Here is a 16,384-nt window from a genome sequence, read left to right as displayed (position 1 = left end):
ATGCAAAAAGTTACCTCTTTCCCTCATTTTGCCTGTCAAGAAAGGAAGCTACTTGTAAAGCAGTAGTCCTCGCAGCTACCTGAATATATGTGCAAGTGAGAAGCTTGGGGGTTCAGAAGTACAGTTACATTGCTATTTAAAATAACAGCAACCACAAGTTTAAAATAATAAGAGTTAAAGCCTTTTCTTTCTGTATCATTTAGCAATTAGTGATTTATTTAGTCTAATTTAGAAAGTCTTTTATAAAAAAAAATAAAGGCAAAAATCAGCAATGTCTAGTCCAGGTTTGGGTTGCATAGGACATTTTCATTTCAGAGCGATCATGTCAAAAGTAAAATTTCCCTTCATTATGCATGTTAAAGGTTCACTGGACACTGGAGAATGACCAGCAGATGTAACATTAACATCTGAGTCCCTCTTTCACTTGGGGAGTTTTCAGTTATGCATATAGCGTTTATTTCTACTGATTTCTATTTTTTTTTAATCATGTGTGATTCATTAGTGCAAAAATAGTCCTGCCATTGTGTACCAAGACCAACGCCCATAGACAGGAAACAGTGCTTGAACCCAAACAATCAACAGCATTAACTAATACCATCTAGTTTCTCCGTGTTGATAAAAATACAAGGGCTTTGAATTTAAACAGTGGAGGAGATACTAGGAATCCAGGAAGCTGCCTTATATTGGTCTACGTATAACCCAGTATTGCCAGTTTTGACAGTTATCCAAGGTTTAAGGTAGGATTCTTTCCTAGGCCTAAGTAGAGATCTTACGTAGAAATCTTAGGTATTCCCCTCATGGTGCTCCATCTAAGTGCTAACCAAGCCCAAACCTACTTAAGCTTCCAAAATCAGAGATGAAATCAGCATGTTCAGGGTGATATGATGGTATTCTTCTAAGTCTTATACTAGATAAGATTTTCCAGACATCGGGTCCTCTAGACTTGGGTAGATGGGGCCTTGCCCACCTCTTAGGACGATGCAATGGTCCATAAATTAACAGGTTGCAGCAGTAGTGCCATGACCATCCTTTGGATAAGCAAGAAAAGGAGAAAAATAAGGAGAAAGAGCAATTCCAGGAAGGTGGAATACTGTACACAGATCTAGTACAGCCAGATCAACATATCCAATAAATCCCTAGCCATTAGCTTCCTTCAAGGCTTTTGCCTACAGACAGGTGATGAACATTTTATGTTGTTGTTCCACTGGGTACTCTAATATGGCCACAGTGTGGAACATTTTAAGAGTGAAGTGTGATTCTATGTGTCTATACTTGGGAATACATACCCCTGGTTTAACATAGCTTCTTCCTTACTAAGGGGCTGATCAATTGGCCAAAATCTGCAGCCACATTCCCATACTCTCCTCTATCTGTTCCCTCCTTTTTTCAAGACCATATCAACACAACATGTTAAGAACTGCATTTGCTGTTTCTGCATGAGTAAACACAAGCTTCTGCATCTTTCAAAGGCTTTGCCACACATTTGTCCAGGGAAGGCACCCAGGCGTAAAGTAAAACAGTTGAAACGGAAGTAGTGGTAGAATTAAGAGATGACTTTGGTACAGCAACAGAGGACATCTGGTGGTCTTAATGACTGGAAGCCAAGTGCACAAATCCGTGATGTCAAAATGACAATGGAGCGTGGTTTCCATGATCCCACTATATTAATAATAACGATTAAACAGATTTCTATGGCCACTGATAGAACTATCAATCTTTTACAATAGAACTATTAATTCTCTCTTACGATGATACATAATGTTTTACCTTAATTTTTTCTTTGGGGAAAAAACATTCAGAGACATTTGTGTCTCACTGCTATTGCACTAAGATTTCTAGAGGTAGCACACGGGGATAAAATATTTTCTAATCCTATGCCTACTTCTAAGGAAACACATGTCAAGTAGAATCTCTGGGGGTTTCTTATTTGCCAGAAATTTGTCAATGGGAAGATACCAACTACTTCTGTTTCCTGATCTTTTTGTGCCAATGCTAATATTACTTACTGGAGTTGGGGGGGGGGGAAGCAGCGCATAGAAAGCTTGGCATTTTGGGAGTAGAAAACTCTGTACTTCGTATGAATATGTATTTTCTCATTTGAAGAGACACTAGAGGTCAAAACATTTAAGATTACTTTGCAGTGTGTTTTGAAGACTTGACAGGCTTTTTCCATTTTCAGAAAGTCCTTTGTCTGGCATTTTCCAAACAAAACAATGTAAACATGCAGTGCAGTTGTCTAATGCTAAGAAGTGTGTGTGGTTGCACAAAGCCACACCTCTAAAACATACCTCCATGTCACAGAGATGTCTTTCCCTCCCTTTCATCAACTTCAATCCCTTCACATCTCTTTCTCATTCTTTTATTCAACATTCTGTTCAAAATATCACAGTACATATTTTAAAGTAGACATGAAGACAATTCTCTAAAACCTGTGACACCACGGTGGAACACACTGTACCTCCAATGTTGCATATTAACCCAGGAAGGTAACATTACCGAAGTTCTCTGCATTGCTTTATGCAATAAACATCCACTGTGGACACCACTTTAAAGATCACCCTTTGTTTTATTTCCTTTGATATGAATTAATATACGTATAGAGATTGAGCACAATGCGTGGCCGTGTTCAAAATGATACATTTGGAATGCCAGAGAAGAAATAGATTTCTGTCAAAACAAACCCTGCCTTTGGTTTCAGTTCACCTGCAAAAGATCCTTACAAATCTAAGTATTTTTGGCCAGCTTTGTAGAGAGAGCAAGTCAGGAGAAACACACACACATCAGATCTCCTTCATCAGTTTTGAAGTTTAGGTTCCATTGCAGGTCAGCAAAACTAGTTGTGGGTTAACTCAATGTGCATAGTCAGAATAACAGAAGAGAAGAGGAGAGAATGTGTGTAAGACAGGCAGGATATTTTTCAAATGTCATTCCTTCATTCACAAAATCCCCCCACCTCCCTGCTAGGCTACCACCTCCCAAGATGAGAGGGAATCTGTGTTCTCCACTGCAGCCAATAGTCAACCCAACTGTTGCAAGGCTGTGACTTAGAAGCTTAAGGTAGGAAGCAGCTATTAAGAAAGCCATGCATCACCTCAAACACACAGATCACGACCCTCCAACTCTTCCCATTTATAAGTACAGTAAGTACAATGAGGCGCCAAGGAAAAGGGGGCAAAAGGCAGAAAGAGCGGGGGGGGGGTCGTTCAGGTGGGCAGAAAGGCACAGACCAGTCTCCTAGCTCCCCTTTGGCGGCAGGCGCAGCTTACCTTCAAGATCAAGTCGGTATGGTGTTGATCCAACATGTTCGCCTTGACGAAGGAGGTGATGATGACCCTGCCGTACCTCCCGGGGGTCTGCAGGTCGGAGTAGAGCCGGTGCTTGGAGCGGTTGACGGGGAACAGGCTGTTGACCAGGTTCCTCTCGATCTTGGCCAGGCTGTGTTTGGGGGCCAGCAGGTGCTCGACGCTCTCTTCGATCTGGTACCTGCTGAAACTGGCCCCCAGCAAGATGGAGATGAGGACGGGCGCGGAGGCGAAGAAGACCGGGTGGCTGGCGATGAAGTGGCCGAGTCTGGCGAACGACGTCCTCAGCCCCCTGTGCAAGACCTGCCGCAACATTCTAGTGCAGAGGCAGCTCAGGAGGGCGAGGCGCGCGCGACGGGGTCGGAGGCTCTCCCAGAGCCGAGGCAAAACCATCGGGGAGCCCTCGAGCAGGCGGGAGCTGCCCCTCCGGGATGGCACCGGACCGAGCGGGCGGGCGGGCGGGCAGGCAAGCAGGCACCGCCAACTCTCCCCCCCCCCGCCGCCCCCTCCTCCTCGCCGCCGCCGCCTTCTTTGTGCGCGGTGGGTGCTAAGGCGCTTCGCCGCCGCCGCCGCCGCCGCCACCCCCCCGGCGGCCGAGGGGAGTTTCCCAGCGCCTCATTGTCTGACTTTAAACAGCAACAAAGACTCCCAGGGGAAAGCGGAGGGTGGGGGGAGGGAAAGTGAGATCAATGGGGCGGTGGGGGGGCTGAAGGACCCCAAAAGGTAGCGGGGCGGGCCACGGGGGGGGGGGAAGAAAAAAAACCCGAGATCTTATTGGTGGCACCCCTTCTTTGTTTGTTTCTTTTTCTGGTGCCTGCTCTTCCTGCAACGCTAAGTGGGTGGGTGGGTGGACTTGAGGGCGGGCGGGTTTTGTTCTCCCTCCCCAGTCCAGAAGTCCTGGGCGCACGGGGGGGGGAAAGAGAATCGAAGGTGTTTGCGGGGGGGGGGGAAGTAGACCTACTTGCTGACTAATCTCCGTGGAGTGCCCATTCGCCGGCGTGGAGCCCAGCAGGGCAAATGAGGTGGGGGTGGTGGAAAGAGGGAGCAAACCTGACGGTGGGCTCGGGGGGGGCTCACGGGGTGGGTGGCGGGGATCAGATCGTTTCCAACCGAGCTCTAGCTTCAGCTGCCTCTTACAACCAGCTCGAGGATCCTGCTCTTCCGCGGAGGGTGTTGGGGAATTTGTTGTTGTAGATCCACAGGCGGAGATCCCGGGGGGGGGGGGGAGCGACCGCCGATCGCCCGCTGGCAGCCCTGAAGGAGCGAAGGGGCTCCCGCTCCCCGTCCTCGCCTCTTTCGCCAAACGATGCCCGGCCAAGCGACTCGCCTCTTCTTCGGTCCAAAAGCCCCGGTGGGAGACGGTCGCCGTTTCAAAGCACACGCCGGCGCGCGGGAGTGGAGGGGCGGCTTGCTGGCCGGCTCGCTCTTGTCATGCCAGTTGTTGAGCTTCACACACACACACACACACGACAAGGCAATGACTGCCCAGGCGATTCCGAGCCGGCGACTAGGCGGGCGCTACGGCGGCGGCGCGTCCGCGTCGCATCTCCCCAGGCTTTTGCGCGCCTTCCCGGCCTCGGAATGGGGCGCCGGCAGCCGAAGGGGAAGCCGACCACTTTTCCCCACGCGGGGAGCGAGGAACACCGTGCGGGCAACTTAGCTGGAAGTCCCGGTGGCCGACTGCGGATTGCCAATATGACTAATAATCTGAATCCAGGAATCGCCCCCTTTGCTCCTACCTCACGGATTGTGTTTAATTCTTTTTTTCTCCCCCTGCCTTCCACACTCAGGGACTGTACGACTGCGCTTGTTTTTTATGTTTATGTATATATATATATATTTTAGCGGGCCAGGGGAAGCCGACCACACGCGCGACCAGCTCCTGCTTCAGGTCAGATCCATGGCAGCAGCCGCAGCGGCACCAGCAGCGCCGCCGGCGTGTGGCATCCAAACGAAGGAGCTGCCCATCCGTCGCGGAAGATCGCCACCCGGGGAAAGGGGGGAGCCGGGCACGGAGACGACACCTGGCGCATGGCAAAGTTTCCAACCAGCCTCACCTTTTAAGGAGTCCCCGGAGAAGCAGCGCGTTTGGGAGAGTCGGGCTCGATCCTCCCGCAGGCGGCCGCGGCTCCCATTGTCTCCCGACGGAATCGGCGCAGAGATACAATTTTGTGTATTTCATTGGTGTCAAGCGACTGCCTCCCTTTTGTCAACGCATTGCGAGGACTCGCGGCTGGTCGCTTAAATGCCAGAAGCCAGAAACATCTAGGCGATTCCTCCAGCTCTACCTTCCCCGCTTCCCTCCCCACTGTCTCTCTCTCTCTCTCTCTCTCTCTGGCTTGGCCGGTCGGTCGGTCGGTCTGTCTGGGCTCTTTTCTCTCTCCCCTCCCCTCCCCGCGACTCTGTCTCTCCAGATCTCCGTTCGATGCTGCTTCAATGGGCTTACTGGTGCGAGAGCAGAAACTGCCCAGTCTGAAGCCTAAATGGGCATGTGCGAATGCGGCGCACATGCCCATTAAGAACGTGAAGCCACGCGGAAGCTGGTGCCCTTAACCCTTTGCCCGGAGCTTGCTTAAAACTCTCCCCTCCTTTTTCTTTTCCTTGTTTGAAGGGGGAAAGGGGAACTGATGGAGTAGGGTGCGTGTTAATGGTCTTTCTGATTGATGGGATGGATTAATGGTTATTCTGTGAGTGTTTGAGCCCTGGGTGAAGGCAAGAGAAAAGAAAGAGCAGGACAGGGAGTCAAGACCAGCTTGCTGGAGAAAGCCACAAAGAAAAGGCAGATGTAGAATCATACAATAATGGAGTTGGAAGGGGTCTGTAAAGCCGTCAAGGCCACCCCCTTGCTCAATGCAGGAATGCAAATCAAAGTAGATCTCACAGAGGGTTGTCAATTTCCCCCTGAATATCTCCAGCGGTGGAGCACTTACCGCCTCCCAAGGCAATTGGTTCCATTGTCCGACTGCTCTAACAGGATGTCTTTCCTGATATTCATGCATGTTCTAGGTTATCATGGTTGACTCCCTTCTTGGGAAGCACAGTGGGGGATTGAACTCCATGCCCTGGTGCTCCAAACCACTAAGCTGTGTAGTCCACTAGTTCAGTTAAGCAGTGATTTTTTGTTGCTGCTTCCTGTACAATGTTATGAGCCTCCATCCATAGTTCTTCAGGCACTCAGTCCTCCAAATCTAGTTCCTTAAATCTGTTCTTCACTTCCAATGTGTATTCATAAGGGAATTATTTTAGATTATACCTGACTAGCCCAGTGGTTTTTCCTACTTTCTGCAGTTTAAGCTTGAATTTGGCTATAAGAAGCTGATGATCAGAGCCACAATCAGCTACAGGTCTTGTTTTTGCTGACTGTATAGAGCTTCTCCATCTTTGGCTGCAGAGAAGATAATCAATCTGATTTTGGCATTGCCCATCTGGTGATTTCCATGTGTAGAGTCACCTCTTGTGTTGTTGGAAAAGAGTGTTTGTGATGACCAGCCTGTTCTCTTGACAAAACTCTTATTAGCCTTTGCCCTGCTTCGTTTTGAAGTCCAGGGCCAAACTTGCCTGTTGTTCCTTTTATTTTTTGACACCCAACTTTAGCATTCCAGTCCCCTAGAATGAGAAGAACATTTTTCTTTGGTGTCAGTTCTACTGTGGAAGATCTTTGCTGGATGGTGAGTTTTCAGCCCACTGGAATGCATTGAAAGGTTTTCAGTGCATTTCAATGGGCTTTTTTATTTTGCTTTACAACGTTTTCGCTCTACAGCGATTTCACTGGAACGAATTAACGTTGTCAAGCGAGGCACCACTGTAATGAGAAGAACATCTTTTTTGGTGTCAGTTCTAGAAGTTGTTGTAAGTCTTCATAAAATTGGTCAGTTTCAGTCTCCTCAGTATTGGTGGTTGGTGCATAAACTTGGATTATTGTGATATTGAGAGGTCTGCCTTGAATTTGTATTGAAATCATATTATCATTTTTGAGATTATATCCCATTACAGCTTTTCCCACTCTTTTATTGACTATGAAGTCTACTGCATTCCTTCTATGGGATTCTTGCCCACAATAGTAGATATGACAATCATCTGAATTGAATTTGCCCATTCCTGTCCATTTTAGTTCACTGACGCCCAGGATGTCGATGTTTATTCTTGCCGTCTCCTGTTTGACCACATCCAGCTTCCCAAGATTCATAGATCTTTCATTCCAGGTTCCTATGCAATATTCTTCTTTGCAGCGTTAGACTTTCCTTTCACTTCCAGGCACGTCCGCAGCTGAGCGTCCTTTCGTCTTTGGCCCAACCACTTCATTAGCTCTGGAGCTACTTGTCCTTGTCCTCCACTCTTCCGCAGTAGCATGTTGGATGCCTTCCAACCTGAGGGGCTCATCTTCCAGCATCATATCTTTTAGCCTTTTGTTTCTGTCTATGGAGTTTTGTGCCAGTTCCTGCTCCAAGTGGATTGTGTTTAGTTGGAACTCTCCACTATGACCTGTCTGTCTTGGGTGTCCCTGCACGGCATAGCCCATAGCTTCTCTGAATTACTCAAGCCCCTTTGCCACGACAAGGCAGCAATCTGTGAAGGGGCTGCCTGGATAAGGTGAATCATTTTTCTGACTCTCCCCTTGCCCCACGTCCTCCTTGTCAAATAAAGAGGGAGAGCAAATGGGCAGAGTGGTGGAAACTGTGCTTCCTTGACAGGGGCTAGACTCAGTGATCCCTTCCAGCTCTTCAGTTCTAAGATGATGGTGGTGATGATTTTTCTTTTGGGTTGAGGGTGGACATTGGGTCCAGAGCCACTTTGTCTGGAACAGGAAGAAAACACAGCCTGCCTGTAGTCCAGGCAGTGGGGCAGGCGCACAAACCCTTCTTTGCATGCTTTTGCCCATCCTCCCTGTGGTGCCGTGGGAGAGGATCACCCATTACACCAGCTATGGGGAACTAGAGGAACTGTAGGGAAAGGTGCAAGTGAGTCGGAGAATTTGCTACTCATGTGATGAGCTTTTGCCTCCTCCCCTCTAAGGACCAGGCTCAGCAAACCAAGTTTTCCTTGCTGTGCTGCCCAGACAGAAAACAGACATGAAAATTGATACACCAAGGGTGTCTAATGCAGAATATCAGAGCCTAGTAATTCAGAAATGGATTGGCTATTAGACCTTTGTTGAAGGGTTGCAAGGAATTGTCTAACGAAAAACATTATTTCCCACTATGCAAGGGGCAAAAGCTGTGCCATTCAAATCAGCAGTCATTTTGTGAATGGCTTTAATGGCCATTGGGTTTGACATTCAATATGTTGTATCTTAATTTGGTGAGATGAAACTATGCTAGTGCACTCGGTGATAATGATGGTTTCATTTGTTTACAGCAGTGTCTCCCAGAGCCTTATTGTTGAAAGAATGCTTGGGAAGAATGGATAGATGGATCTACCTTTTCTATTGAAATGTTTATTGAGCAGTCCTGCTGCTGTCTTTCAGATTTTCTCCTAGTTGTCTTCTGTCTCATCTTCTGCAAGAACTGTTTCTTTTCCAATCATTTCCTCTTCTGTGATCCCTCATTTCCCACATTCTCTTGTCCACTCCAACATTTTTCTTTACTATATACCTCTCCCTCAGACACAGAAAAATTCAAATCTCAGTTACTGAAACTACTTAGCAATCGGATTAGGAAGCAGAAGTTGTGGTTGCTTCTCTAGAGAGCAGTCAAGGTTCTTGGTTTCTGGTTTGTCCGGCCCAGTTCTACCCTCTCATTCCATCCAGCAGAATGATGAATAACTGAGGGTGAATCCACAGATAGAAGCTTCCCTGGCTTGCATGCTGTGACTTAACCTGGATGAACCGCCTCCTCTAATCTGCCACCAATCAGAGACAAAGTGAGTAGGGAAAAGCAGAAAACCTCCATCACCTCTTCTTGCTTGCCTCTTCTCTCTCTCCTTCTGGGTAGTATGGAAGTCCCAGCTCTTACCGTTGTACCTAGACTGTACTGTTCCTTGTACTTGCCCATTTTGTCAGGCACATGAAGAGCAGATGCCTTGTGCCATTTAAAGACAGAGAGTGAGTTGCTATGTGTAGCACAGAAATGCCAGATGTGGTGCCAGCTCCATAATGCTGCTGACCATTGACACTAGTCCTGCTGGTGTCGCTGCTTGGGCTTGGCAACTAGCTTTACACATTTTGGCTGTCTTCTTTGCTTCAGTGAACCTTTGGGTTTTAAAGAACACCAAGTGAGTGTTCTTTAAGCCTGAAGTCTATCCATACACAATGATTTTGAAAATGACAATAGCACACAGCAGTTTTAGTCTAGTCTGTTCCTTCACATATTTCATTTTATCAGTGAGATTCTCCTATTATTTCTTAAGGCTTTATTCAATTGCCATCTCAATTGAAGTAGACCCACTAGATCACTGGGGTTTACATGACTAATGGCATTATTTATTCCATGACTGTACTCTAACTGGGACTACTGGTTGACTTTAGCCCCTAATCCCAAAGGAGTCTGAATCACATGGTAATCCTGAAATCTGATGATGGGAGTGAAAAATACTGCTCATCCCATCCTTCCATGATGACTGGCAACCAGCCTGTAGTATGCTTTCTTGACTCATTTACTATCTGTCCCCATTCATTTTATTCAGCCCACATCTGGAAGGGATAGACAATCGCTTACAGCCTAGTTACCAAAGAAGGAGCAGCTTTTCCAAAACTTCTGGAGGCCAGTTTAGTCATTGCCTCTCTTGAGCCCTCCTTTAGCCAACTATATGGTGAATGATCTAGCATGTTAGTAGAACAGATCCTTGTACCATAGAAAATATACAGTTAGCTCCAGTTAGAAATCAGAAAGACTTAAAGTAGGACACAGAAGAAACAAGAAATGACACAAATTAAAAAAAACATTCTAAATATAAATAACTCACTAAGCAAACATATGTATTCGTGAAGGCTTTCACGGCCGGGATCTAATGGTTGTTGTGGTTTTTTCGGGCTCTCCTCTGAAGATGCCGGCCACAGAGACTGGCAAAATGTTAGGAAGAACAACCTTCAGAACATGGCCAAAGAGCCCGAAAAACCCACAACAGCCATAACCAAACATACTTGTGGATGCAGGGATTTCACCAGATGACAGACAGCTATTCATAGGAGAATAGGCCCAAGTTTACCTCTCTTGAATGGGGTTGCAACTGAGTAGGATCCCCCACTCTGGTATGATCCTAGTGTCTTACCAGGTTCAGCAGATAAACATGGAGATCTGCAAAGAATAAGTTCCAAGTCCATGGAAGTTAGATTTAAAGGTATGTTAAATGTGGATTTTGATGGACACTCCAATGTTGACAGTCTGGCACTGGGAAAACTGGTATATCCACTCTGAAAGGGACAGGTGATTGTATACTCAGCTTCTCTATACTAGGCCTTATTAGCAGATAGAACTTGAAAAAGTTCCTTCTCAGATTACCAGAATCCCACCAGCAGAATTAAAATTTTCATGTTAAAATTTAATTGTTATATTGACAAGGTGCCCCTACCTTTTGGCAAAGTGTTGCCGCTGTCTCATGTGCCAGGGACTGTGGGTGGAGGTGCCATAGTGCAGTGGTCCTCAACCTCGGGCCTCCAGATGTTTTTGGACTTCAACTCCCAGAAATCCTGGCCAGAAGAGGTGGTGGTGTAGGCTTCTGGGAGTTGTAGTCCAAGAACATCTGGAAACCCAAGGTTGGGGACCACTGCCATAGTGAGATGTTGGAGGACAGGACTGAACCTCCTAAACTAGCCTGCTACTCTTGGGAGGATACTGTTGTTATCTTTATGATTACTGTGAGCAATAATGGATTTCATTAGCCCTCATTGTAAGTGATCTTTAAACAAGCTTTGAAGTTGTATGGGATTTCTAGTTTTTAATTTAAGAAAATATGAAGACCTTTCATATAAAAAAATCATTTACTGTACAGCAATCAAAAGTTTTAAAGATTTCATCCCACATATCTCTCCAGATTACTTAAATAAAGTATCAAAAACATGGGTTAAATCAAATTGTTACTTCCAGCTGGAGGAAATCCATTGGAAAAAAATGAAGCTTATTAAGTAAACACATGTGTAAATCTCATGGATTCTATAGGTTTTACCTAATAATTAGATTTAGTTTCATGACTTGACATTGTATCTGTTGATTTTGTATTTCTTACAGTTAGTAAACCATATAAGAAGGTGTAGATTAAACTTTGATTGACTTGACACTTAAAATATAAAAATTACACAGAAGTAAAACACTGATAACTCCAGTTTCATATACAATTTAATAAAATAAGACTAATATTTGAGCCATTTTATATTATATTTGTCCTTTATATAACATTTTTATAATATCTGTACTTCCAATCTTTGTTAATTTGATGCTTCCTACAGGAGATGCTTAGTTTAAGAATTTCCTTCTGCTGTTCACGATACTTAGCTGAATATCATGAATCCTAAATTACTTAAATTCATGCAGTATGACCAGTAATATCGTTTCTTTGTCTAAATCTTCTTCCTGTCATTTTTTTCTATATGACATCAACCTCTCTCCTCCTTTAGCTTTCAGAAGATTCTTGTCTCATTATATCCATCTATGATTCTTCCAATATGTTAGCCCATCATTGCAGCAATTGTCCAAAATTTTAGCAGTACTGTAGCTCTAAGCCAAGGCTGGGCGAGGGGCACCCCTTCAGATGTTGTTGGGCTGCAGGTCCCAACGTTTTCTGTTCGTGCTGATCTTGGGCTGGGCTAAGCGGGATTGCAGTCTAACAATATCTGGAGAGCCTCACTTAGCCTCATATCGATCCAGGCTAACTGAAGTTCCCAACTGGCCTAGTTTGTGTCTGCTTATCTTGAATATGCTCCATGTTTTCAAACAATGCAGCTCTGCATTTTCTTATACTGTATATCTAAAAGTTCATTTTGTCATTGGTGGTGTGGAGGTTCTGTGTCTTGCAGGGCTGCTGATCCAGAAAGCCAAGCTGCTCAATCTGTGTTGCCACAGTAGATTTGACTTTATAGAACATGTGCAGAGTGCAAAGGGTCCTACACCCAAGTCACTAACCCACTTCTGGTGAAATTGATCCTGCTTTAAAAGAAGGCTGGTGGCAGCTTTACTGTATATTAAAAGGAAATTGAGATTTTGCTGTGGGATGGAAAGGGCCCAGACGCCAGACAAAATTCTTTGCAGGTGATTCAGCTGTGGCATACCTTGCCAAGTCAGAGTGGTACTCCTGTACAGCCCTGTTACACAACTGTGGCTCTTCTTTAGTTGAATACACCATTTCGACAACACATCAGGCAGATAAAGCTGTATATCTTTGTCCTGTGCAACGGGTTTGGCACTATCTCATGCAATTTACTTGTAGAATGCTTTCTTTAAAAGTTTATTACCACCCCTTTTATTTTCCCTTTTAGTTCATTCCTTCGGATGTTTCATTCATCATTTTTTTAAGTTGCTACACCTAGCATTTTGAATAGCTGCCACGAGACCAGCCCCTTGCTTGACCACTACTTGCCCTCTGACAGATGATGGAGACAGTTTCACTCTCAGAGACTGGGTTATTTTGACTATTGCTGCTTTTATAAATTGGTTGCAAATTATTTTAACATTCTATTTTATAATTATTTTTATTGTTGCTTTTATAGACTGCTCTGTTGCTTTTTGGTTAATGAACAATCTTGATTATTTTTTTAAAGAAACATTCAGAATAAAAAAATAAATACATTTAATGAGCACAGTCCTAGGTGGCTGTTACTTTCCTGTTCTTCCAAACTGATCAAAATAAATAAAAACTAATAGAGATCGTAATTATTTTTTATCCTTATGTAATATAAGGCTGTCCCAAACTTAGATATTTTCTATTTTGACTCATGAGAACATTTGTGTACAAATTATAATTGTTGTTTGTTGTTTAGTCATTATGTCTGACTCTTCGTGACCCCATGGACCAGAGCATTCCAGGCCCTCATACCTTCCACTGCCTCAATCTGATTTCGGTATTGCCCATCTGGTGATTTCCATGTGTAGAGTCGCCTCTTGTGTTGTTGGAAAAGAGTATTTGTGATGACCAGCTTGTTTGGTCAAATTCATGTTGGTAGGTTCAGTGACACTGTCCAACCATCTCGTCCTCTGTTGTCCCCTTCTCCTCTTGCCCTCACACTTTCCCAACATCAGGGTCTTTTCCAGGGAGTCTTCTCATGAGGCAAAGTATTGAAGACTCAGCTTCAGGATCTGTCCCTCCAGTGAGTTCTCAGGGTTGATTTCCTTCAGGATGGATAGGTTTGTTATCTTTGCAATCCAGGGGACACTCAAGAGTCTCCTCCAGCACCACAATTCAAAAGCATCCATTCTTTGGTGGTCACCCTTCTTTATGGTCCAGCTCTAACCTCCATACATCACTACTAGAAAAACCATAGCTTTGACTTTGTAGACTTCGGTCAGCAAGGTGATGTCTCTGCTTTTTAAGATGCTGTCTAGGTTTGTCATCGCTTTCCTCCCAAGAAGCAGGAGTCTTTTAATTTTGTGGCTGTGTCACCATCTGCAGTGATCATGGAACCCAAGAAGGTAAAATCTGTCACTGCCTCCATATCTTGCCCTTCTATTTGCCAGGAAGTAATGGGACCAGTGGCCATGATCTTAGTTTTTTGATATTGAGCTTCAGACCTTTTTTTTTTTTGCACTCTTGTTTTTCACCCTCGTTAAGAGGTTCTTTCATTCCTCCTCACTTTCTGCCATCAGATTAGTATCGTCTGCATATCTGAGGTTGTTGATATTCGTTCCGGCAATCTTAATTCCGGTTTGGGATTCCTCCAGTCCAGCCTTTTGCATTATGTATTCTGCATATAAGTAAAATAAGCAGGGAGACAATATACAGCCTTGTCATACTCCTTTCCCAATTTTGAACCAATCAGTTGTTCCATATCCAGTTCTAACTGTTGCTTCCTGTCCCACATATAGATTTCTGAGGAGGTAGAGAAGGTGGTCAGGCACTCCCATTTCTTTAAGGACTTGCCATAGTTTGCTGTGGTTCACACGCTTTTGCGTAGTCAATGAAGCAGAAGTAGATGTTTTTATGGAATTCTCTGGCTTTCTCCATAATCCAGCACATGTTAGCAATTTGGTTTCTAGTTCCTCTGCCCCTTCGAAATCCAGCATGTACTTTTGGGAGTTTTCGGTCCACATACTGCTGAAGCCTACCTTGTAGGATTTTGAGCATAAGCTTGCTAGCGTGTGAAATTAGTGCAATTGTACGGTTGTTGGAGCATTCTTTGGCACTGCCCTTCATTGGGATTGGGAAGTAGACCGATCTTTTCCAATCATCTGGCCACTGCTGAGTTTTCCAAACTCGCTGGCATATTGAGTGTAGCACTTAACAGTGTCATCTTTTAAGATTTTAAATAGTTCAACTGGAATGCCATCACCTCCACTGGCCTTGTTGTTAGCCAGGCTTTCTAAGACCCACTTGACTTCGCTCTCCAGGATGTCTGGCTCAAGGTCAGCAACCACACTATTTGGGTTGTCTGGGACATCCAGATCTTTCTGGTATAATTCCTTTGTGTATTCTTGCCACCTCTTCTTGATGTCTTCTGCTTCTGCAAGGCCCCTCCCATTTTTGTCCTTTATCATGTCCATCTTTGAACAAAATGTTCTTTAATATCTCCAATTTTCTTGGACAGATCTCTGGTTTTTCCCTTTCCATTATTTTCCTCTATATTGTTGCACTGTTCATTTAAGAAGGCCCCCTTGTCTTTCCTTGCTATTCTTTGGAAGTCTGCATTCAATTTTCTGTAACTTTCCCTATCTCCTTTGCATTTTGTCTCCCTTCTCTTCTCTGTTATTTGTAAGGCCTCATTGGACAGCCATTTTGCTTTCTTGCATTTCTTTTTCTTTGGGATGGTTTTTGTTGCTGCTTCCTGTACAATGTTACGAGCCTCCATCCAAAGTTCTTCAGGCACTCTTTCACCAATTCTAGTTCCTTAAATCTGTTCTTTTCTTCCAATGTGTATTCATAAGGGATTTCGCTTAGATTATACCTGACTAGCCCTGTGGTTTTTCCTACTCTCTTCAGTTTAAGCTTGAATTTTGCTATGAGAAGCTGATGATTAGAGCCACAATCAGCTCCAGGTCTTATTTTTGCTGACTGTGTAGTACTTCTCCATTTCTGGCTGCAGAGAACATAATCAATCTGATTTCGGTATTGCCCATCTGGTGATGTCCATGTGTAGAGTCTCTTGTGTTGTTGGAAAAGAGTGTTTGTGATGACCAGCTTGTTCTCTTGACAAAACTGTATTAGCCTTTGCCCTGCTTCGTTTTAAACTCCAAGGCCAAATTTTCCTGTTGTTCCTTTTATCTCTTGACTTCCTACTTTAGCAATCCAATTCCCTAGAATGAGAAGAACATCTTTCTTTTGTGTCAGCTCTAGAAGTTGTTGTAAGTCTTCATAAAATTGGTCAGTTTCAATCTCCTCAGTATTGGTGGTTGGTGCATAAACTTGGATTATTGTGATGTTGAATGGTCTGCCTTGAATTTGTATTGAAATCATTCTATCATTTTTGAGATTATATCCCATTACAGCTTTTCCCACTCTTTTATTGACTATGAAGGCTACTCCATTCCTTCTACAGGATTCTTGCCCACAATAGTAGATATGACAATCATCTGAATTGAATTAACCCATTCCTGTCCATTTTAGTTCACTGACACCCAGGATGTCAATGTTTAATCTTGCCTTCTCCTGCTTGACCACATCCACCTTACCAAGGTTGATAAATCTTACATTCCAGGTTCCAATGCAGTATTTTTCTTTGCAGCATTGGACTTTCCTTTCACTTCCAGGCACGTCCACAACTGAGTGTCATTTCGGCTTTGGCCCAACCACTTCATTACCTCTGGAACTACTTGTACTTGTCCTCTGCTCTTCCTCAGTAGCATGTTGGATGCCTTCTTATCTGAGGGGCCCATCTTCCAGTGTCATATCTTTTAGTCTTTTGTTTCTGTTCATGGGGTATTCTGGCCAAAGATACTGGAGTGGCTTACCAATTCCTACTCCAGGTGGATTGCATTTAGTTGGAACTCTCCACTATGACCTGT

At 44.5% G+C, this 16,384-nt stretch overlaps 1 protein-coding gene across 1 annotated transcript in view; it reads right to left on the bottom strand.

The window, feature by feature from the left end:
• Positions 1–3,780, bottom strand: part of PTCHD1 (patched domain containing 1) — a 74,334-nt gene extending 70,554 nt beyond the window's left edge. Inside the window, exon 1 of the mRNA XM_020789210.3 lies at positions 3,267–3,780. Coding sequence (XP_020644869.2) covers positions 3,267–3,695 — 429 coding nt within the window. The 5' untranslated portion in view covers positions 3,696–3,780. The remainder of the gene's footprint in view (positions 1–3,266) is intronic.
• Between the last annotated feature and the right edge of the window lie 12,604 nt (positions 3,781–16,384).

This window comes from Pogona vitticeps, chromosome 3, assembly GCF_051106095.1.
Source record: "Pogona vitticeps strain Pit_001003342236 chromosome 3, PviZW2.1, whole genome shotgun sequence".
In the NCBI taxonomy this organism is placed as follows: domain Eukaryota; kingdom Metazoa; phylum Chordata; class Lepidosauria; order Squamata; family Agamidae; genus Pogona; species Pogona vitticeps.
Note: the sequence above shows the minus strand (reverse complement) of the source record. Positions and strands in the feature narration are given on the sequence as shown.